Source organism: Sphaeramia orbicularis, chromosome 13 (assembly GCF_902148855.1).
Source record: "Sphaeramia orbicularis chromosome 13, fSphaOr1.1, whole genome shotgun sequence".
NCBI lineage: Eukaryota > Metazoa > Chordata > Actinopteri > Kurtiformes > Apogonidae > Sphaeramia > Sphaeramia orbicularis.
Genome location: NC_043969.1, coordinates 29,714,863 through 29,740,344, shown reverse-complemented (window position 1 = coordinate 29,740,344; position 25,482 = coordinate 29,714,863). Strand labels below are relative to the sequence as shown.

Sequence of the window (25,482 nt, the reverse complement as noted above, 5' to 3'; positions counted from 1 at the left end):
AACAAACAGCTGCTAAAGAAAGCACAGTCAAACCTGTATGACACAACTCCTGCACTAAGAACTTCAGATTTTGCCCTCAGGTTTCTTTATTTTTTTAAAATAGGCTTTTATTTAACCCTCCGGTATCCAGGTGCGCCTTTTAGGCACACATTGCACTTTGTTTTAAAAAACTTCATATTATTTTTCACAATTTAAATAAGGTTAGAATTCAAAAGTTGTTCATTTTTGCATGATCTTTAAAATTCTGGCCACCAACTAAAATGTGCACATTGTAAACAAAAGAAAATTACAAGACTAGCATCTGTCTCCCAAGTGTGCCTAAAACGCACTATTTCTTCCATTTGATATGTATGATTAGGGCTGACCTTGATTTACAAAAATAAAATCAAATTAGAGCAGAAAAATAAATCAATATATAACATTTAATAGTTTGATTTATAGGTGTGCATTTTACGCACAATTGGTGACAGATGCTAGTACTTCGAACATTTGACCTAGTGCCAAAAATAATCATGCAAATTAACCAATGTTGCTGTTAATCATTGACATATGCCAGGCTGCAAAAAATCAAATAATATGTGATCCACTTTTTATGTAGTATATTGAAAAAAAATAATTTTTTTGTGTTTTTTGCTTCAAAAAAAAAAAGCTTGTTTACATTACAAACACGGCATTTAAAGGGTTAAAAAATGTGACAATTATTGAGTATTTGGTATTTTTATTTACGGCTCAAGTTGATGAAATAGAAAAAAGTGTAAAAGAATTAAAAACAAACTGTATGAATTTTTTTTTGACATTATTCCACAAGTGTGCCAAAAAGGCACACTTGGTGCTTAGTAAGGGCCTCGCTGGACAGGATACCGGAGGGTTAATTGAAGGAGATTTTACAAAGCATTACAAAACACACAAATATACCCATCTATACTTAATAACTGTATACATATTTCCACACACGTATACACCCACTCATAAAAATATATAATTGTCCATGTTCACAATAGTGAATAAAAATAAAATATCTGTATATACACTCACACATATAAATATACACCAGTACATATGTTTACAATAACAAATGCATACATGCATACACTAATATGCATACATGTCTACACACATGCAATATGAGATAAGGTTTAAAAGTCTATAATATTCCTTGAGAGTGTCTGTAATCTGTCCAGTGTTCTTCTTCTACGTAGTTCTCAGGTTTCCTCTACAAATATCCAGTAATCAAAACCAAACAGATCTCCACAGCCATCACACTTCTTAACACTAATAGTAATTAGTAAAATCTACTCATCCATTCTTTTAAACATATATGTTAATCTTTGTTTTAATTTGCAAATTTTACACCTTGTATTTTTCTCACATTATTTTGTATTGATTATCATAATGTATTATTGATTATTAGTGATGTGTTATTGCTGCCAGTTGACCTGAAGGGGCCAAATTTAGATCTAAAAGTTATTGACTCTGAAGGATACTGTTGTAAATGTTGTGTATCATATGTCTGGTTTTTTTTTTTTTGGGGGGGGGGTTTGTTTATTGTTTGTTTTTCACAAATATATTGTGAGTAAAGTCAAGTGTATTTGGAAATTTTTGCACATGATAAAAAAAAGTGGACATAATATCTAGGGGTAGATTAAAACAGGAAAGTTGATTTATATATTGAATAAAACAGACAACTCAAATGTAAAATTGTATAAAAAAACAGCAAAAAAAAAAAAAACTGTGTTGACTTTTCTTAACCCTTTATAGGTCACTCATAGAAATACTCTGAAATTCAAAATTTAAACCTTAGTGTGTTATTTGAGGACATAACGAGACTATAACTTTTGTGAAATTTTTCTAAATTTTTTATGGTTATGTAGAAAATCAAAGTCAGTGAAGTGACTATATTTGGTTCCTTGCCTATATGTGGCAAAAATCAATAAATACTTCTCTTTTTTTTAAATCCAAGAAATATACATAAAAAATAAAAGAAAAACACATGTAAGGTGAAAGGAACATGTATTTTAGAACATTAGACCAACATGAGTGCTGATCCAGACCCCTGTCCACATCCACATTATCCCTTTGAACATCATTCCTTACATTAGTACCATTACTTCATGGTACCTAACAAAGCAGGTCCACTCACTGTTCATGCAGAGGTGGATCTTACAGACCCTGTAGACCACATTGGACCTGAGATTGTTCCCTTATTGTAACTGTTGCTGTCACTGTCTTATAATGCATGCGGAAATTACCAAAAATAGTCACTTGGCCAATATAGGGTTAACTGTAGTTTTTCATTGGAGAAGTGTATACATATTTGTCTCCTCAGTTCATGAACATACTCGACTGAAAGTAGTGGTGAAAATCATTCTTGTGCTGGTAACATCTCAGAAAATGTCTACTCTAATTGCATTTTTTTAAATTCATGGGGTATTTAAGCTAATTTACCTGTGCCTATCTGTTCTGCAGTGAGAGGCTTTGTCCAGCTGAGGGCAGCAGATTCACATCCAAGCCTCTATGTTGAATTTTTCTGCATGAGGTCAGACGTTGTTCACATGTTAGGTAAAAAAGAGCCTCCACACTGAGGTGAGAGCGCTTTGAAATGTTCAGTGTACGTGCCACTTTACACAGCAATATTAGAACCACCACTGAAAAGTCTATATGGATTTCACATAATATGCAACAAATATTAGAAGTTTGTGTTTTAGTAGAATGTGTTTTTACGTGGAACTTTTTTCTTTGTCACTTTCTGAACATATATTGCACAAATGCCTGAGGGATAAAATATTCAGCGGACATTTTTCTGGATGACAACACAGTATTGTCCTGCAGAAACACTGAAGACAAAAGGCTGTTGTCTTAGGTCAAATGTCTTAATATGCATCAATCCAACAAAGCTGGAACAGTGAGAGAGAAACTGACACAATCTCAGACACTGACACAATGACATATAACATCTTTAACTAAACTGATCACAAAATGAAATAAAAAAAAAACAAAAAAAACAAGAGAATACATGATGTAAGACAGGCAGAAAGCAGCGATCCGAAGCAGTAGCAGATAGAATGAAACAAAGAAAGAGACACACAAAGAAGACACAGTGTCTTTCATGCAGGCCACAAGGCAGCCTTTCATGTGTGGAATTTGCCCGATATTAATAATACACACAGCTCTATCCAGCTCAGTACAGTTGACTGCTGGGGGTTAAAGTTTAGAGTTGAGAGTCACAGTAACCATCAGCATCACACAGTACACTCTGACATTCTCACTTCCTCACAGCAGCTGATGGGGAAGTTCATAATAATGAGTCGTGATGTGTGCGAGTGGGTTCTTTTTGCTGTTTGGGGCTTGAAGATTGCCACGAGAAGCTGCAGCAGAACTGTAGAGTCCTCAGGCAGATGTGAATATTCTTGTCATTACCAGATGTCCACAGTTCAACAGCGTAGCCAAAGAGGAACAACAGAATCCCAGCAGCAATGTAATTACTGTTTCTGCTAAACACAATGGCAGCGATTCATCCATTTAAATAGGAGGTGTGTACGTATGGATGTGTGCACTAACCCACTCCACTCACACACACACAATCTGTGATAAATGGGGATTGGAATTGAAAACTCTCAGAGGTCTATCGGGGTTTCACACAAGACCTCGAATAGATACAAATAAAATAACTGTCTTCACTGCTTATATAATACTTGTGACTTCTAATATAGTAGGTTACTTATCTGATATTTAGGGCAGAAAATGTGTACGTGTTTAAGGATGCCCATACTGTAGCCTCTCATACCAAAATAACAAAACAGCATGTAAACGAATCTAATACCTATAATTATTTGGGCACGTTTTGATTTAATTACTGCATTATTAACTGTGTGATGCATTGACAGTAGTTAGATTTGGTAGAAAATTATGCTCTCAAAATGCCAGAATTATCCATCTTAGTCAACATATAAACAATCAAGACAGACAGGTTTAACACATTTTGAACTGAATGCTGTAAATGACCTTATTTTATTATAGAATTGTTTGTTAGATTTAGTGGGATATATTTACAGAACTGGGATATAATATAATAATCATCATATGAAATATTGTGCTTTTGTTAGCTTAACACTGTACCATCAAATCATTGACAGAAAATTCCAGTTCTTTGAAGCTGGAGTCTTTTATTGGTCCTTCTGAACAACCCCCAAAACTTTTTTCAAATATCAGTTTCCATGTATGAGTTTCGATTTTGTATCATATTTGATACATCAGGTCTCAATGGTCAAATATTATTATTTTTGAACAGACAAAAACATAATATAACACAAACATGTCTAACAAATTGGTAATTCCTTTTCAAAATTGGCAAAGTTCTGCCTCTTTCCTCATTGATGACAATCTTGTAGTGTCACTGGAAAGGCCTCTGGTGCAACAACTTTCTCCCCCCTGGTTGATTATCCATGTATTGCATGTATCTAATTGTATACATCAGGTTTTTCAAGAAATAAAATATCACACTGATCATGTAGAGGGCTTCAAACCTCATGTGTCAAATTTGATACGTTTGGCGTTATAGGGTTAAAACCAATACTTTATATGGTTCTCTCAAGGTATTACAGCTTCCTTTTCCTCCTAAAACTGCCCATAGGTGTGAATGTGAGAGTGGTTGGTTGTTTGTCTTTGTGTTGGACCTGTGATGACCTAGCGGTGTGTCCAGGGTGTACCCCGCCTTCACCCATGGGTGGCAGGGATGGGCTCCAGCAACCCCTGTGACCCTAGTGAGGATAAAGCAGGTTCAGATGATGAATGAATGAATGAATGAATGAATGAAATACTTTATATCTGCAGAGAAAGTGACATATTCTGTCAGGTATGGTAGCCCAGACTGGACAAACCGAACACTGGATCTAACAAAGGCTCTTTTTTTTTTCTGCTTTTTGTGTTTTTAGGTAAAGTAAAAGGCTAAAGGCTAAAGGCTAAAGCAACTATTATCAACACTCTTCTGTTACTGTTTATAGTCTATTTTTTTTTGTATATATAACATACAGCTATAATCCTACTATATAATGCACGTTCTGTGTCCGTCCGACATCCGACGTCTGATCGATGTTGCAGCACAGGAGGGCGTTTGTACAGATTTTCCTCAGCCTTCACAGGCCCAATCGCTGCCAAACTCACCACATGAAGACAAACATTACCTGACTATCTACTAGGCACAATTTGGTATCCGTATTCAAATGTTGTGAGGTATGCTGAGCAATTTTAGCCTCTCATGCTATCATACAATGGCGCCACGGGTACAATGCTGCTAGTATGGACAATCAGAATTTATCCCATTAATCCAATGTCAGGTTTCTAAAACAAAGTATATGCACTTTAATGTGGACACGACCTTCAACCTACTGTTGTACTACCCAGCTGAAGGCCTCTCCACAGACTGTAACAGAGGCTTTAATGGACTGTTTAGACCTTCACAAAGACATTTAATGTACAGAACTAGTGCAGACAAATCAATAAAGAGTGAGCAAATCTAACTTTCTCTCGGGATTCAGTGTTGCATTAAAACTTGTAAAAAACCACCTCGTTGTGTTTAAAGATGTTGTGTCTTATAAACCCTGTGGTCAGTCAATGATTTGATGAGGACGTGACCTTAAACGTCCACCTTTAAAATCTTGGAGTCAAGCCTCAGTGACTCACAGTGTGGTCGCCCACTCCTGTCTCTGCATGGATCGATATTCAGTTGATCGGTGAGATCATGTGGTCTGAGTCTGTCCGAGTTTAGCAACAGGTACTCCCCCACCCCACCCCCCCAGACAAAAGTGCTCCTGCTCACTGAACTGTGCTGATGACCAGCCATGACCACAGTCACTTGACTAAGTTTAGCAGGGAATCCAGGACAAGTGGATCAGCTTACACACACACACACACACACACACCTACATACATATGCATATGTGCACAACTTGTAGTAGCCCTGAAAGGAATCACAAATAGAATAGTAATGTTCTAATTTAAGAACATTACACAACCGGTAATCAGTGATTGTTGTTTGCTGTTGAAGCACTTTGCACTGTTAACATCAGCAGTGGCAGTCTCGCAATTAAATGATGCATAACTCCCGTAAACCACATCACTTCCACATTAATTTAACTACATCCCCATTTCACTTCCCTGTCTCTAAAACAGTCCACTGTGAGACGCATGACCTTGGAGGCTGTTTCTGTCCAGACGTACAAACCCCTCCAGACAAGATATTAACAGGACGACACCTGTGCTAGGTGAATGTTTGTGTGTGTGTGTGTCTTTATACTGCATGTGTCTGTGTGTTGCCATTTGTCACCTTACCTAACCCAATCCATAAATCATCTGCAGACATTTTGCAGCAACTACACTCTCACACTGACACCAGGTATAGCCCACGCAGACACTATTAATACAGACGCACAGGCAGTACACACATACTATGAACTGCAAGGATTAATAGGGTGAAGCAACCAAGCAGCACAGGATAATAGAATCTAAACATCGAGTCTGGAAGGGAAGAGAAATGAGGAAAGACAAAGTTGGAAGGGGAGGTGTGTGGAGCCTAGGAACAGGGAGGAGAATTTATGGTGAAGAAAGAGAAGTCAGAGGTGAAATTGGTATCACAAAGTCTTTACTGGATGAAAAAAATATGTAAAATGAACCTTGCCAGTCTGTTTTTGTGCCTTCCTTTGATTAACTCTGGTTGTTGAGATATCCGTAGGGGTTACCACAGTAGTTTTAGAGGGCAAAATGTTTTGTCTGCTATTTTTCTTGAGGGGAGAATGCACTTCACTGCTGATTGTCTCTGTCTACTAATGGATAATGGAGGAGGGGATTGCATATGCAGTGTGTGTATGTGTTCATGTGCTGCAAACCGGTTAAAATGCATGAGTGTCAGCAGGAGTCAAAGATAATATAATCCGCATAGAGGAAATAGAGAATACAAATAGGTATCCGTAGGTAGCAAAAGGAAAGGAAGGGAGGCGTCAAATAAAACAGTGAAAATAACCTGTGTAATGTTGCATTTTATGAAGGAATTTCCAGTTTTCTGCTTCAGTTGTTTTGTTTGGTTTTTTTTACATGAAGCTGATGAAGTTTTATCTTGATCTAGATTTAACAGGAATTGGAAAGACCCTCCCTTGGTACATGACACACTTTAAACACAACTAAACCAACAATAAAGCAGTAATAAAGGAGATACGCACCTGAGAGTCACCTGCTAGGCATGCAAGGTGTTTCCTTGTGTGATGAACAGGCGAAAAAAAAAAAAAAAAATGTCCCGTGGGAAGACAGAGTCTCGATAACACAGCTTTATTTTTGGTGGATTATTAACACCACAACAGGAGACACATGACACGAGGTAAGTGGGACTCCATCTGTCTGTGTGTGCATACAGCTCACACATTTACTCGCCAAAACCCAGACAATTTATAAAACCCTCTGAAGTAATTAACGTAGTAGACGCTAAATCATAGTTTCAAAGGCGAAGTTGAACGCCAATTAAAAGCATGTGTCAGTTCTAAAAGAGATCTGCTATCACTGCTGTGGTATGCAAATGTTCAAAGCACTACGTGTTAATTAGACTTTAAAGCCTTTCACTAATAATTAAATACTTTGACACTTTTGTAATGTACAAGTATTAAAATGATAAAAAAAAAAAGGGTCTCTAATTTTTCTTTCACCTCTAGGCTGTTAGCTACCAGATCTTCTAGACTTGCCTTTTTTGTACCCTTGAAGACCTAGACCTACTTTTGTGGTGACTTCCAAATTAATTTTCCAATATATTTAACCTCTCAGAAGTGATTTATCATCATTTATCATTATATTACCCTCTGCAGTTTGTATTTTTCAGTGAAAATCAGGTATTTTCCCATATTTAATTCATGGCAATGCCGATGTTCATAAAAGCTTGGAGTAAATTCAAAGGATTTCATATTAGAAATTAACCCATTAAACCCTAGCCTTAAAATGGTCCACCTGGACTTCTTTTTTTTCTATTTTGACTATAATTAGTCTTATTTTGAGAATATTCTTGTTTTTTAAGTATATTTTTGTATTTTTAAATGGGTATTTGTTATGAATATAGTTTATTTTGATATGTATATTACTGCTAAGAAATGGACAGTTTTTTGTTTTTTTTTGTGCATTGTTGTTATGGAACGGATAATTTACTTTTGTTTTTGATATGTGTATTATTGTTATGAAATGGACAGAGTTTAGTTTTGTTTTTGATATGTGCACTAGTACTCCTACCATAAGGACAGAGTTTACTTCAATGTGAAATGCTATTATGACAATCTATCCGTGAAATGTATAGAAAATTTCGTGTTTTGTGTTGGAATTTAAAGTAGGTTGAAGGATGGGGTAAGGGGGCGGGAAATTATAAATTAAACTTCATCCTGCTCCTTTTTGAATGTTGGACTTTCTTTTATATAATCCTTTTGTTGTTTGGTTTTAATGCAAATTTGAAATAAATAAATAAACAAACAAACAAACAAACATAAAAAGGTTAGAGAATATACTGAGTGACTCCATTAGCCCATTTTTCCAGAGCACTTTTTTTCCCCAGATATTTCAAAATCTAGCAATCATTTGCGATTTGCTGCATACTATAATACTGCTAAAGTGGCTTCTTCTCCAGCTTCAAGTACAGGTCTGAGTGAAATTACTGTAATGACCCAATGAAACCTATAAAATGCAATGTCTCAAGTTTCAGAAACCGTTGGAATTTTTCCAATTGCACAAACAGTGGAAAAGTTACAAGCATCCAAACTGCATATGTGCAGGGTATGTCAGCGATGACACGTCAGGTTTTAAAGAGTTAACAAAACTGAAGAAAAAGTGACATATATCATTAAGTGAACAATAAAAAAACTGTCTACAAATGCTGTCAATTGTCCCAGACTTCAGTGACAGTGTTTCCATGTAAACTACAGAGCTGATGCTGCTGAAAAATTGAGAACCTGCATTTTACCTGAATTATTTAAATATAGTGATAGGATTAATGGTATTTTTCTATATTTAACATATTGATCATGTAGATGTTCATAAAAATTCAAGGTAAATTTAAAGGTTACATGTTATAAGTGACTTTTTCAGCAAAATATTTCATTAACTGAATATAAAAACAAGTGTCTCCACCTACATTTGTCAAACTTCATGAGTTTTACTGATGAATCAATGTTGTAGAACAGATGTGCGTTATTCGAAGAGCTAGATAACGCATATCTGATGCCAGTGGAAAGATGAGAAACTACACTTTACCTGAATTATTCAAATCTATTAATGGTAGGATTAATGGTTAAAAAGTTCCTAAACATTTCAAATGAATATATGCTTTTGGTCACTGGCACCTGTTATTTTTAAAGGTTATTCCAGTACTAACTATTCTGAATCACTTTATATATATATATATATATATATATATATATATATATATATATATATATATATATATATATATATATATATATATATACATATATACATATAGATAGATATAGATATACAATTTTGCAGTTTTCAGTTACGTAAAAAAAATACACAAAAACAAAGGCTCAGATGTGTGTAATGACTAATTAATTAATTAACTTACTAGTCCTTACTTAAATAAAGAAAGAGGGGCAGAGGCAGAGGACATTCACTGGTATACAGTTATAATCCTTAGTCCAATCTAACTTTCTCCACGAGTCCAAGCACTTGGAAAAGAGTTCACAGAACATGTTCTCAAAGACCTGAGCTTTTCCATCTGTATTAATGACAACATATCATTGAAAAGAAGGAGGATTTAGAGACTTCCATTCTTCTGAATCCCATTTTGAGTTAAAATGCAACTTTTTGCATTATTTTGTTAAAGAAAACAAATACATACAGTACATTTGGTTATTTGATTATAAGGCTATCATATCAAAACAGAAAAAAACTGAAGAAAAACTGGATTTTTCAGCAAAATACATCATGAACTGAACATGTAAAGCAGTGTCTACATGTACTATCACTATTGTCAAACTACATGGGTTTTAATGAGTGAGTAATATTATTATAGATTACAGATTATAAGTGTTCCCATGTTCACTACGGCGCCTTTGAACATCTAAAAGAGTCACATCTGATGTTAGCGAAATCTGACAAACTGCATTTTACCTGGATTATTCATATGTATTAATAGAATGAATAGGTTTACTCAACAACAGGTAACTGACAGCATATTCTTAACACATACCTATTATCTAATCACCAAAAGTGCAACAGATTGCAGGTGCATAGTCCTGCAGACCTTCTTTTAACTCGCCGCTATTGTCTCGGTGGATTTCACACATTTAATAAATACTTGTAAAAAAAAAAAAAAAAAAAGTGTAAATTGCAATAACACCTAAATGCATTTTATCAGGTTCTAGTTTATCCATAAGAGACTGAGCACAAATGTATCTGGGGAAATAAAGGGATCTAATGATTTGCTAAGGATTCTTTTAAATCCTGTGGTCAACCAGTAATTTGTTTTAAGGAATTAAAAGAATTATAATGACTATTCTTCACCAACGCACACATACAAGCATCATTTCTAGTATGTTACATTGCATATATGGTTATGTTTGTCTATATTTCCACTTTCCACTCCTGTATATACACAGCGAAGAGAATAAGGAGACCACTTCAAATTTCCAGCTTTGAAACTCCTTGAAAACCACTGCAATGTGATCATGAGGAAGATGGATAGTCACACATTGTCTAACAAAGCCGAGCTGCTTGCATTTTTGTGCCAGGAATGACATAAAGCACCCGACAGCAATGTAGAGAGCATGCCAAACTGGGATTGAAAAACAAGGAAATTGTGCCAAAAATTGATTTGTGAACTCTTCGTAAGTTAAAACATTAGGATTTTGTTGTTTGAAAATGAATCTGAACATGTGCTGTCATTTTCAACAAATACATGCTCTAAATGTTATCAGTCATTTCTAGAAAAACAAAGCTCAGACACTTATAAAATAGTGAAACCAGAGCTATAGATGTGTCTACAGACAGCTCCAGTGTAGGGTTTCTTTTCCTTTTGTGTACATAAGCTTCTTTTTTCTTAAACTTGTTTTACCACACACACCAATGTGCTGTGTATGCTGTGGATATAATCTGCCTCTACATAAACTTTGGTCACAAGAGACTTATCATATCATCCACCCTGCAGCAGGACAGCAGGCAGACTGACAGGTTGCCAGCTAATAAAAGCATTGGACTTTCAGTGAAGTGCAAAGCTCTTCACCCTTTGCAGCAGTCACATCATCTTCAAGCCAAGCTTCAAGCAAGAAGGAGCTTGAAATGAATTATTTCATGCTTCTTAAAATGTCATTTTCCATCGCTTGTATTCACAGTGTGGTGTCTACATCCCACGGTACTGATTTTGTTAGAATGCAGTTATGAATGAATGGTTTTTCTTCTCCCCTTAGCTTTCATAAGTGTTTGTACTCTGCAGGTGTGGTTCTTCCGGCTAAATTTAACCATTTATCATCCTATTGTCTGTTTTATATTCCTATTAATGTACCCCTTTATTTTCAGTTCTACTCTTCCCTACTCAGTAATGCTTTCCACATTCTCCTAAAAGCTTTTTTATGTGGCAACAACACTCTTGCCAATACAGCAGTGCACAGGTTCTTGTTTTCATATCTTGCCTTATCTTGTCTCTCCCCAAGCAGCGGACACCCTTTTATTTAACCTCAGTTTATTTCAGAGCTACACTTCATACTTCATATAACTCTTATCAGACAGGCCAGGTTTTCTGCTCTCTCCAGCTGTGTCAGATTGCAAAGCTACACCATCTCATATCTGTGAAAAGAGAGAAAAAAAAAAAAGGAACAGGGTTACTTTTGGTACATGTTCTATGTAAATTTAGTAAAAAAAAAAAAAAAAACCTGAAACAAACTCCATTTTAAGATGTTGAACTATTTTTGTGGCAAATTCCAGTTGAATTTTACTGTACTTTTAATGTTTCTAAGTGATTTATCATCAGTTATTACAATATTACTCAATAAATTAAGCACTTTTTGTCAGAATCAGGTATTTTCCTACATTTATTGTATTGGTCAAGTCAGATGTTCATAAAACCTCAGGGTAAATCCAAAGGTTGTTAATATCAAAACAGTAAGAACTGAATAAAAAGTGACATCTGATTTCATAACCAAACAAAAAGCAAGTGTTTGCATGTAATGATAGTTTCCAGACCCTCTAGCCTTGCCTTTTTTTTTTTTTTTTTTTTTTACCCTTAAAGAGCTAGAACTACTTTTGTGGTGACTTTGAAATGAATTTCCCTGCACATGTAGCTTTCCTTATCATCATATGTTATAATATCATCCTCTGCAGTTTGCATTTTTCAGTGAAAATCAGGTATTTTCCAATATTTAATTTATTGACTATTCAGATGTTCATAAAAGCTCAGAGTAAATTTAAAGATTATTATACCAAAACATAAAAGACTAAAGAAAAAGTGACTAAATATATCATTAACTGAACATAAAAGAAGTGTCAAGCACTGTCATGTATCAAACTACATGGGTTTTAGTGGTGATCAGTGGTCATTGTTGTAGAAGACAACATCCTCTGAAGTTCCACAAAAGGAAAGAGAAACTGAATTTATCTGAATTTTTTTAAACACATCATATTAATGGTTCAAAAGTTACGAAACATTTCATATCAGTAGATGCTTTTGGTCATTTTCAGGTCTTTGAGAGTTAATCCAACTCTAACCGTTCTGAATCACAATTCAGACGCTGTTGTCAAGTTCGAATGCAACTGATTGCATTATCGTGACCCTATTACAGAAAATCGAAGATGTACATTTGTTGACGTCAGCCAGACAGCGAGTCGTTCAAGTTGATCGATGGAAGCTGAAAAGACAGGCAGAAAATGAAAAAAGCCAGACAGGGCGGCTTCAGAGATACTGGTCATAACCCTCATGACAGACAAAATATGACTTCTGTCTCATGCACCCTCCCCTAGCTGCTCCTCCAGTCAAATCTAACCTTATGAAATTAAGTCAGACATTATTTTTAGTGGCACCGGTCCAAATCTAGGCTTGGCTTACTTACTACACAGATGACTTGACGGTATCACACTATGGTCAGAATGATGACAATTTTTGTTCATTGTTTTGTTTAGACCAGTTGTACAGAACAGAGTGATGACAGGATCTTTCCTTTTGTTTATACTGTTCATACAAATGCCAAATAGAGGTCTATGTTTGGAATTAACACTAAATGTCCGACAACATGATAAAACTCAACCGGTTCTATGGAAGTCAAAGGAGGACAACACCACCGGCGACAGTAAACATAGTTCCTCAAAGACACTCATTGTAATATTTCAAATAGCCTTTACTGTCAAAACATGCCAGATATTATCTGATAGCCTTCCACTCATGTTACAAAGACACTGTAGGTTTCCATAACAGGGTGACTTTTGACTGTAGTATCTCTGTTCTGTATATATACACATACGGTGACTAAAACAAAGGCTTGGATTTATATTTCATTAAGTAAATATGTAAGAGTCTGTGATGTGTAGTGAGTAGCCTCTCATCAGTTCACTAGAAAACATAAACACTGGACTGTGTTTCAATGGAAAAAACGGTCATGTGGTCTGTGAGTCCAGACTGACTCTGAAGAGAGGTGGATGAAGTGATTACCCATCATGCCTAGTGTCTACAGTATAAGCCTGTGGGGGCAGTGTTATGATGTGGGGTTGCTTCAGTTGATCAGATGAAGGTTCAGCAACATTAAAAAAAATGATGGAAATATCTTTTGTGAAGTTGCATATAGTAACTGAATGCCTTAGTTAATGCAAACCATAATTAAAGTTGAAGGTCATTAGGGATGGGAATCGAGAACCGGTTCTTTTTGAGAACCGGATCCCAGTTGATTGATTCCTTGGAATCGTTTTTCTGCCTGCTTTACGATTCTGCTTATCGATTCCACCTTCGTAGCGCAGGTGCGATGACATCACACGTATGCTGCATTGTTTTGGTCAGAACGAAGCCAACATGGTGTTGAAGCAGAAACGGTTTGAAAAGATGACACCAGGTCCACTGGAACACTGTCAAAGCTTCCATGTCTTCAAAAGGGTGGAATCCCTCCAGCATGCTCAAACATTTGTCCACAGCATGTGATTCATTTACAGGAATGTCACATATTTGATATGGTACTTAGCAACGCTTGTGAATGTAGCAGCAGAGTGAACGCCGCGCCCAGTTCCGGTTCCGGTGCGGGCAACAAACGTTGTACCCCCATAAAATACAAGTTTCCGAAGGTAGAGGAAAGGAAATGAGGCGCACAATAATGGGAGACGAGCCGAGCCGAGTCAAACTGGTTCCATGTAGTGGACATGCAGCAATAGAGGAATTAGTAAAGCGTCTTTAGTTAACACTTTCACTGCACGCTGCAACCCCACCCCCCCAAACCGGGCCCAGTGTCATCTGTTATTATTATTATTTGTATATACGGTATATGGTATATTTTCTGTGCAGAGATGGAAATATAAAAGACAGTTAATGCAAACACACCCGTTTGTACTCTTTCATTTCCTCACCCAGTGAGAATCGATAAGGAATCGGATCGATAAGCAAAATCAATAATGGAATCAGAAACGTTCAGTTCTTATCGATTCCCATCCCTAAAGGTCGTGCCACTTTTTTTAGGCCAGACTATGTATATTTTTTATATCTACTGGTGTATGAATGTGCGTGTGAATGGGTGAATGTCTTGTAATGCGCTTTGGGCACCATGAATTGTATAAAATACGCTACATAAATGCAGTCCATTAACCATTTATCTTCTCATAAAATGATTGTGATCATGTGATTTATTCTTGAAAAATAAAGTTTAACTGTGGCTCAGTATGTAATCATAGGACCTGGTCAAAGGTGATTACTGATGTGTAGAAATAGGTATAAAAAGAGAAATGTGTCTGAAAATGAAATTATTCCAACTTTATGAGCAGCAGTGTATTCATGGTTATAAAGATGAGAATGCAGCTGTGAAGCCAGTTCTCGTCTACAAATAGTGCTTCTTTAGAACTAAAAACTGAAATGTGTACTTTAAAAAATACTCATTATACATGAAAATATATACACACACACACAAAAAAAAAAAATACATACATTTACATATATATATACATATATATATATATATATATATATATATATACACACACACACACACACTAACTGGAGCTACAATGCTGAACAAAGTTAAGAAAAAAATACTCATATATGAAAATATTCCAAAGATAAATATAAAGTATACTTTCTTACTGGAGCTACAATGCTGAACAAAGTTAAGATTCCCCTTTTAGCTGTTGACAAACACTACCTGACATACATACAAATTCACAAACTGACTGGAATGTCTGCTGTGGACAGGTTTGTACATGGGCACATTGTTTTAATAATGCATACTTAGGAATGCATTAAATGTTCAGAAGAAATACTTCATTTGTCCCTCAACTGCATTTTAAGGATCATGTTTAGCAACGACACTGTGACACTTATTGGCTCATTTTCTCCATGTAAATTGTGCAATAAATACACTTCCTTCATGACTGCTGGTCAGTAACTCAACAACCTGGGGTGAAATCAATAAAACATGGAAATACTTGTTTGCATTTGGGCATGCATCAACAGCCTGAAACCAGTCACAAGTATTTGAACTGTCAGTGAGGTGTAAGTTATCCTTACCTGACTGGCACAGTATTCCGTCCAAATCTGGATCTTCTTTCACAAGTAGCCTGTAAAATTTCACACCTTAAAATATCTACACTGATGTGCAAAACAAAACAAAAAAAAAAATCCATTACAAACGGAAATGACCATATCAGTGCAAATATGCTCCACTGAGTGTTCTGATGTGGGGTTGGGTGTTGCATGATAGGAACGAGTAAATACATGTCAATATCAAAGTACAGTGTCACAGTAGCACCATGTTGTAACCAAGACTCACAGAACCAAATATTTTTCCTCACGTTTACTTCACTGCTGCATGTACTTACACTCTGCACCATGTTGTGTACAAAGTCACTGCTCTGCACAGTAAATAGCACACACTCCTCTTGCCAAAAACAAATTTGTCATGCAGGTTCCTGTTTATTGCACGGTTCACCAATAATGGCGCTCCGATGTGGGAGTTTATACTGGATTACATTGGTTGTTTCAAACTGTCACTTGATTCATTAGAATTAAAAAATAAATCAACTGACGGTCATGATGAAGTTCTCACCACGTACAGCATTTTCGATTACACTTCCCTGTTGTGTTGTTAGCAGTAGTTTTTGGCTCGAGCAGATGGTGCCCCTCTGACGGATGCATTTGTGTCAGCTACAACTGTAAATCCACAGGAACAAAGTATTTTTCACTTCGCTTGTTCTAACTGTTATTACTCTCCGGGCCTTCTCAACAACCACCAGTGTCCTCAGGAAACTGACACACAAAAGTTCAGTCTCCTCAACTGCCATCAGTTTTCACACTCTTCCTTCTGTTCTCCTTGGTTACTGAACTGTCTTGTTGAAATACCCCACCCCCCCGTCCCGAAGGTGATGAAATGCAAGTGAAGAAACCCTTTTTAGAAAACCCACATTGAGAATAAAGAGAGGATGTAAGAATAAAAGAGGTGAAAGGTGGCTGAAAAGGGAGGGAGGAGATACTGGAAGGCCTCCAATATCTCTGCAAGTCCAGATCTGACACTGTCTCAGAAGAACTAACTTATGCTGGGGAATCTGCATCAGCTGAATTTAATCTTTTAATTTAATCACACATACGCCAGGCGGAAATTATATAATATATACTCTAAAGATGTTAAAAAAAAAAATACTGCACATTCATCTGTATGCGCGTGTGTGTGTGTCACAGTATCACCTGTTGACAATAAATAAACAAAACATGAGAAGATACAACAAGTAATAACAGCTCAAACTGCCACCTACTCAGATAAGGTCTCCGCTGCCTTCAGGCTTTTCGAACAGAGACACATGTGCATTTGCCAAGGCCAGCTATGCAGTTTGCACCTCAAAGCCAGGAAATCAAAAGCCGTTTGTATTCACCGGCCCTGTTTGAAGGAAGAGGGCGGTCGGTTTCCTGTGCCCACTCCACCATGCAGCCGTGGGGTACTGGCAACAGCCTCACACCCCTGTCTGCATCAATAACCCTGCGCCATTGTGACTGACACAAAGCCTGTCTTAGGACAAGCCAGGAGAAATAGGTGCCACTCTTTATTCCTCCCTCGTCCCCTCACTTCCCCCGAGCTGTGTTGAAAAAGAAAGTCAACAGCAGCTCAGAGAAAGAGGAAGACCAGTGGAGACAGAACTCTGCACAAACGCCTCCAAAGCTAACAGCATTCATCATTCATTTGCACACACACACATACACACACACACACACACACACATGCACTAGTGGATGAGGTAACGTTAATGCTTTTGTCTTAAATACAAAAATTTATTGACAAAGATACAAGTGGCCCCAGATAATCCTGTACACGTGTTCATTTCCTCTCTTAACAATAGCTGACCACATTACAGATTTACAAAGGTATTAGTACAGACATCAAACATCGATGTAGTCTAGGCTAAAATATACACAGAGCTGCACAATCATTTCTCCAGAATGATTACTACAGATACAAAACAGAAGTGATTATCTGTCAACACCAACACGGTGCAGTATTTAATTTGAGGTATCTCATACAAACATTTCTTCAATATGTTGGTGGAGTCAAGCAGATGATGAAGTGTGTGTGTGTATGTCTGTTCTGTTCATTTAAAAGCTATTTTTCCCTATGTTACAATAAACACTTGTATAGTTAAGTCTGTGGTTAGTCAGTGATTCACTAATTCAGTTTGATACACGACTCATGCAATAAAGATCTCATTTAGTGACTTCAAAACTCTAGAACAAAACAGTTAACTGCACAAATTTGGAACATCAAAATATCCTGTACAGTACACATTGAAACATTCACTGTAGTAGTACCACTGTATACACAAAAATACTGTAAGGATTATCTTCTCATTTTTCTGTAAGGTACAGATTAAGCACAGATAGATTGTAGTAACAGAGCTGTTGCAGACCTAAATCTCAGAGCTGTCAAAATGAAAAACTATTTGAACACATTCCTCGCCCAGTCAGTAATAGATGGAGAAAGAAATGAAGAGTGATAGGTAGCCCTCTGAGCAGAGAGTCCTCCGTCATAGTGCATTACAATATCTGCACGGCACATCCATGCAGCTATCTCAGGTTCAGTGCATTTACCTCTTCCCTTCAGCCATCCCGGGCGCACTTTCTTAACCACAAGCTTGCACCTGTTTAATAGCTATTGATTAAGTATCGGCTCGGTGGCTAGAAAAGGGTGCTATCCATTCTCAAACCTATTTCTCCTGAACAGGACATTACTGCCTGCAGGAAAACCTTTTTCCCAAAGCTTGGCTGAACATAATGTTCATTTTGCCAAGCTGTAAGCAACACTATCTATTCAATAAGAATGAATGGCTCTAACATTTTAGAGTACATTACAAGTACAGAACAATATAATACTATAGCTTATCAATGACATACGCTCATCAACAGGCTGCAAGCGAGTGATGGTTATCACAGGGTTAAATGGAGTATTCGTCCTACACTTCTATAGGCTACCATCCAATACATTTACACACACTCTTTAGTCCACACAGTGCATTTAATTATTCTATTCCAGGTCCACTGTGGTTCTTAAAGTCCACAGACAACCAAATCCACACCCATGACTAAACAGAGGCCATCTCAGCTCTGGATTACAGCCTCCGGTCACCGTTCTCCACACACTCAGCCAGGCTGTTGAGTGCTGTTTCCTCGCTCTTGGACATAAGGACATTATCTCCTTTCTTTGGGGGCTTTTTAGTGGCCCGAGACAGCTTCCTCCTAAAGGTATCCCCAGCCAGGAAGTAAAGGATAGGATCCACGCAGCTGTTGAGGCTGGCAAGCCCCCGTGTCACCTGGTAGGTGGCATATACTCGGTTGTTAAACTCACACATATCAGGGCTCTGAAAGTAGAGCCGGGCCCTCATGTTGAGGTTCTTCATGACGTGGAAAGGCAGGTAGGAGACGGCAAAGACTGCAAGCACGATGATAACAAGGTGTATGGATTTCTGCCGCAGGGGTGCATTGTTCATATCATTGTAGATTAAGGCTTTGACAATCATGCCATAGCAACAAAATATGATAATAAAGGGGATGCAGAACCCAAAGACAGTCAAAGTCATGCTGTAGATAAAATAACCTGGTAACTCATCCAGTGTGGTAGTATCATAACAAATGGTTGCATTGCGCTTTAAGCCCGTTCTGGAATAGTAAAGGATGGGGGAGATTCCAATTACAACCACAGCCCACACCAACGCACTAGTAATAACTGCATTTTTCTTCTTCAGTCGACCCAGAGACTTCAATGGGTGCACCACCCCAGTGTATCTGTGAACACTGATGCAGGTCAGAAACAGAATGCTCCCATACAGATTTACATGGAATATAAACCGCTGCAGTCGACAAAGAACATCCCCAAATATCCAGTCAGTTTTATTGAAATAGTAGAAGATGAGAAAGGGCAGAGAGAGGACATAGCAGAAGTCAGCCAGAGCCAGGTTGAACATGTAGACTGAGATGCTGCTCCACGGTCTCATGTGGCACACGAACATCCAAATGGCCAGGCTGTTTCCCACCAGTCCTGTGAGGAAAACCATGATGTAAACAGTGGGCAGGTAGTAGAACTGGAAACCTGTCTTTGTGAGGGAACATCCTCCTCTTGTCTGGTTGTGGAGATCTGTCACATTCAACAGGGAGGTCAAGTTCAGGTCTGTGGTCATGGTGTCAGGGGCGCACACTGGTCCTTTTACTGCTGCATGACAGGGATGGACATTCACGTTTAAGATTAGTATTCCGTGGTTTAGTATCCAAATAATGGACTAAGTGAAGGAATCTGTATGTTTTTTATGCTGTATGGAAAGTGCAGCGTCTGTGAATGACATATTAATCTGTCACCCACAGTTTCGACTTTTACGCTCCAAACTTCATTTTCCGGAACGCCTACGTGAAATCCAACAAACACTTGTGTGCGCACGGAAAGGACGAGGAAATGGTAAACGGATTACAACACTCACCGCTGACATAGACTTGTATTCCACATTCCTATAGCCTTCACAGTTCCAAAGCTCTCACTCGAACATACAGATGGGGCGTTCCGAGCTGTCAGGTGTCTCCATTCAGTCTGCGAACAGTGTTGGAAATTGTTGAAAAGTTGCGATCCTTCGGGTTTGCGCTGAGGCTTCAAGTCAAGTTCGTCATGCAGAGCGACGATTTCCCATAACAGCGGCGGTGGGACGCAACAGAGACAGCTGCAGGCTCTGGCATGAAGACCAAGAATTGCAAACAGGCTCCGTAAAGCGAGAGGAGGCTCCTGCGTTTGTGGAGAGGGGGGTGCGCGCAACGCTGAGCCACTGAGCAGCTTCCCGTCTCCAAACGCGCACCACCTCCTCCTCCCTTTGGACTCTTATCAGCTCTGACTGACTGGGACGTGGGTATAAGAAAGGTACGGACACTTGCTCAGTTTCAATCACTCACGAGATCAGCTCGTGTGAAAATAACACAATAATCGCCTTACATTAATGTGTATTAATTCGTGCACAAATTATTCCAGAGGAACATTCGAGACAAGCTGAATGGATCGATTACAATGTGGAAATGTAATTTCAAAGCAACAGGGTTTCTTTCCCACAGCAGCAGATTAACATATTAGAAGGCTGATGAAAATGAAGAGATTCATAAATTATCATTTCAACAGAAATTTGAGAACATCCTGGACTACAGCAGGGGTGTCAAACTCATTTGAATTCAGTGGCCACATTCAGCCCAATTTGATCTCAAGCCAGACTAGTAACATAATAGCATAATAACTTATAAATAATGACAAATCTATTTTTTTTTCTCCTTGTTTGCTGCAAAAAAATCTATAAAATCATGAAAATTGACAAAAAATGAGAATAATTTCAATCATCTGAAATTTCCCCAGATAGCAAATATTTTGGCAGTATTATGGCATACATTTGGCATTTTTGGCTTTCTTTTGGAATTATGAAAACCTTTAGGCTTAACTGTGGTATGATTAAGGTTATTTATAATAGATATGGAGGCACCAGCAATACATGGCTGAGTTATGGCATATGTCTGGTTAACCAAAAGACTGAGCATAGAGCGGGATCAAGTATAGGGATGGTATGGCATGTTTATGGCAAGCCAGAAGATTGACTAAAGAGCGGCAACACCTTACTCCATATATGGATGTTTTTTGGTTGTTTTGGCATATTTCTGTAATGCCAAAACACTGCACAAAGAGTGGGAATTTCTACCCAGAAGAAAACCCCACTTCATTTTAAAAGCATGATCAACACAAATTTTGGGTGAATTTTGGCCTCCTTTTGGCCTCTCTTTGGGTCAGTTTTGGCTGCTTTTTGGCTGGAATATGGGGATTTGGGGCTTTTCTGGGACCATTATGGCTATATTTTGGAAGTTCGCAATTAGTTTTGGGTGAATTTTGGCTTCCTTCTGGTTTGATTTTGGCTTGCCTATTTTGGGCCATTTAGGGCCCACACATCCGCCCAGAACTTTGCCAAAATGGCATGCCAGTTTTGGGCCAGATTTAAGCCATGATGACTTTGCTATCTGGGTCATCAGAAAAATAAGTACAATTTTAACAATAATATACAGTTTATCATTTGTACATGTGCATTACAGATCACAGTGCACCCACAAAGGCATAACACATATAGCAACAGGCATAACACTGTAAAAATGGAGGTGTTAGTAATTTGGAGTCGTCATTATTTATAGGTTCTTGTGCCTTTATTTTACTGGTCTGACTCACTTGAGATCACATTGGGCTGTATGTGCCCCCTGAACTAAAATAAGTTTGACACCCAAAACCATTAATCTCCTCAGCATGATTTTTGTAATTTGCAAATTCATCCTGTGGCCAGAGTGGAACCTTTGGCGAGCCTGTTTTGGCACTCAGACTGTATGTTTGACAGCCCCTGGACTACAGTCATATGTCAAAGTAATGAGTCTGTCATTGCCATTCACATTTTGCATAAAATTATTCAGTATCACTGTCAATCATCAACAGTGAGGAGGCCAATAACACCACTGATGTATAAGAAAAAAGAGAAAAGGTTAGATGGATGAGTAGGGAACAAAAGGGATAAATCATTTTGGGCCTTTAGTGTCTCCAAAGAGACAGAGACAGACAGCTGTCTGACAAACTGAGGACAAAGAAGACAACAGACAGAGAGAGGATGGTGGAGAATAGTGAAAGGACTGAGGATCAGAGTGAGAGAGCCAAAGGTTAAGTTAATTATACTGTGATGCCAAACATCTTAAAATAGGAAGTGGAGTGGGCGAAGGTTTCAGCAATAATCTAATGGATAGTATTAATAGGACAGGAAATAAATGGCCACTATAAACTTGGTGCTACATATTATGGGCCATTAAAACATATTAGGTAAATTGGATGTATGATTTGGTGATTTCATTGTGTAGCTATGAAGGAAAACCTCATCCAAATGTAATTTAACCATGTACCTTTACATCACTGCAGTTCTATCAAAATAGTGTTCATGAATCCAAAAACGGTAAAATATGTAATTTTTCACAGCAAAACAGAAAACCATGACAGGAACAGATTAGTTGAATCTGTATTTCAATTTCAGTGGAGAGGATGCAAATTTATTTATTTATTTATTTGGATCTCCATCAATAAAAATAGAAAGCAAATAACTGCAGAATGTTTTGGCAAATGTGCTGACTAGGAATGAAACATTGTGAGCACTTTAGTCACAATAATGCTACTTCAAGTCTAATCTTCACGTTATTGCATGGTTAATTTGTTGGAAGGATCTGAGGCATATGTGAAAATCTCAGTTTGGGGAAACTTGCAGCATGGCAACTTTGATGCCTAATCACTTCAAGATATCAAACAGAGCACATCTGCCATAGCACAATGAGGGAAAAAAACATGCCCCTTGTGGTTTCTGTGCAACGCATACAAAACAAATGTGCAGCTGTTGGCAGCATGGACCGAAGACTTCAGTAGGAACAGAGGTCTGTTTGCATTCTGACTGAACAAATCCTTTTTTTAAAACAAAGCTGAGGAGCAGGTTTGACGTGTTAAGGTGCATCTGCTTTTGCTCATACCTGTTCATGTCCTGGAGTTAAAATGAAAGGCAATGGTGCAACGATCCCAGCCTCGAGGCCGGGTGAGCAAACTTCCTAAGAAATGGTTTCTGCACCTGCCATTATATTTTCTGCCAAGGACCCTATCCTATTTGGCTCTGACCTCCATTTTCTACCTCAGAGGCTGACAGGGACAGAGACATATTGGGCATGGCTGGATGCACACTGTAAGATTAATTTGAATGTGTTAAGCACCCACATTGGTGAGGCCAGCAGACCTCTGTCAGATGAGCTGTAGTGTACTGTTAATGTTTTCACAACACTGGACTCCACATAAAGACACCTTGTAAGAAATGTAGACTTTAATTTTAAGTTTGTACTTCAATTTAGCTAGAGTTGCAGCCATACAAGACATCTGAAAAGAAAACAAACAAAAAAAAACATTTTTGTATTTCAGGGAGACTGCTAAGAAATGCATGGTATGCATGCATGGTAGAGATGGTATGCATCCCAGGTGTTTCCAATAAAAACTGTCTCTTTCAGTCACTTATGTGCAAAAGTGGGCGTCAAAATGTGAAGCTCCCTCCATGTTTCAACTGGATGATCCTTTTTTTTTGTTTTTCCATTCTTAAATATGTTTTTTAGTGACAGTGTTTGTCATTTTCTGATAAAGAGCAGCATACACTCATCATCAGGCATTCAAAAGAAGACTGTTAAACCAGAAAATGCCTATTTTATTAGGCAGCTCAATCCTCATTCAGCACCCTGTTTCAACTCTGATCTTTTGGTCAACCTGCCAAGCACACTTTGCTTGATTGGTCCTTTCCAAAGAACCTGTTCAGCAGACCCGAGGGCCCCTCCCTGCACTGATTCAGCCAAGCTACTGCTGAACAATGTCTGTATGAGCTGTTATTACAAACAGCTAAGTATGACTACAGCCAAATAAAAGGTAATGTTATGGTTGAAGGAGTATCTTTTGTTTGCCTCTTAAATATCATGTGATGATCTTCATCAGGATATGGTCATCATTAAAATAATATTTAATATTTAATTGAAACTGGACCAAAAATAACCACCCCCACCTGCAATGAATTGACTGGGAGATCAGAATTTTCATAGAGGACAGCTATGATATATACCTTCTTTTTCATGTTTGTTAATTAATTTCATGCCATGTTTTTTTTTTTCTTGAGTCACCATGTGCATACCTATTACATAAATATTATAAAGCAATTGCATTAAATTGCAAAGAATTACATTATGAAGTATCAAATATAATACAATGTGTTATTCAAATCAAACAGTATGGATGTACAAGTGAACAGGGTAAAACATCTACAGCCAGATGTTCCTGTGTCCAAATCAGATCCTTTTTCACTTTTACTTTAATTTTTCTGAATAGTTCTGAAGTTATGCCACAGCTCAAGGTATTAGATTGCAGAGATTTGAACTAAATATATCCACACCGATGGCCTGGTGGATTTATGTGACCACTAGAGGGAGTAGTGAGTCACTACTTTGACTAAAGGCGGCCATACACTGTGCGATTATTTCGATCGTTGCACGCAGCTCCATCTCAAACTGCGAATCAGTCGTACAGTCAGGCTCACGATTCATGTTCTCACACTGTACTGCTCGATGCTCGTATGCGACCTGACTGCTCACACTGTAGGACCATACACCACAAGACGCACCACACATTCGAGTGTTGTATCCGGAAATACAACGTTAAAATACCAAGGAATCCGTAAAAGTGCATAGACAATTGTGTATTGGCGTGAGCCACGAAATGGTAGTGCTAAACAAAAACCAACGAGCTGCTTTGGCAATATGTGCCATTATCTACGGGGAATCAAAAAAGAAGAAAAGACAACGATGTGTTTGTGCGTGTGCAGGAATTGGTTGGCCAGACGTGGACAGTATAGGCTGTCATCCTACAGCAGGAACTAGAGGTAACAGCTAAACTGCACTAGGACAATAGCCAGCTACTGTTAGCTTGTACGCTATTGTACGCGTCTGTGTTCGCGCATGCACAGTGTGAGAATTTGAGGCACATCGGTTCGTGGCACTGCTTTGACAGTATGATACACTCACGAGGAGCGAGCAGGATTTCAAACAGCTCTGTTTTCCTTGCGAACACACGATTGCTGGTCGTGAGGTGGTTGTGAGGTGCTAATCGCTTCTCCTTAGCCCATGTACACTGCACGAAGCACGACACACGGTTAGAGGCACATCTGGCCCGATCCCAGAAA

The 25,482-nt window shown here is 38.0% G+C and overlaps 1 protein-coding gene across 3 annotated transcripts; it reads right to left on the bottom strand.

Moving 5' to 3' along the window:
* Positions 1-17,443: 17,443 nt before the first annotated feature.
* On the bottom strand, positions 17,444-20,525 carry p2ry1 (purinergic receptor P2Y1). 3 transcript variants are annotated; one of them, XM_030152502.1, is made up of 2 exons: positions 20,167-20,525; positions 17,444-19,904 (listed from the first exon to the last, which is right to left on the bottom strand). In XM_030152502.1, the coding sequence occupies exon 2, from the start codon at positions 19,870-19,872 to the stop codon at positions 18,808-18,810; it is 1,065 nt and encodes a 354-aa protein (XP_030008362.1). In that variant the 5' UTR covers positions 19,873-19,904; positions 20,167-20,525; the 3' UTR covers positions 17,444-18,807. The 3 variants fall into 3 exon arrangements, with proteins under 3 accessions (XP_030008362.1, XP_030008363.1, XP_030008364.1); XM_030152503.1 differs by having other exon boundaries at positions 17,444-19,901; XM_030152504.1 differs by having other exon boundaries at positions 17,444-19,733.
* Between the last annotated feature and the right edge of the window lie 4,957 nt (positions 20,526-25,482).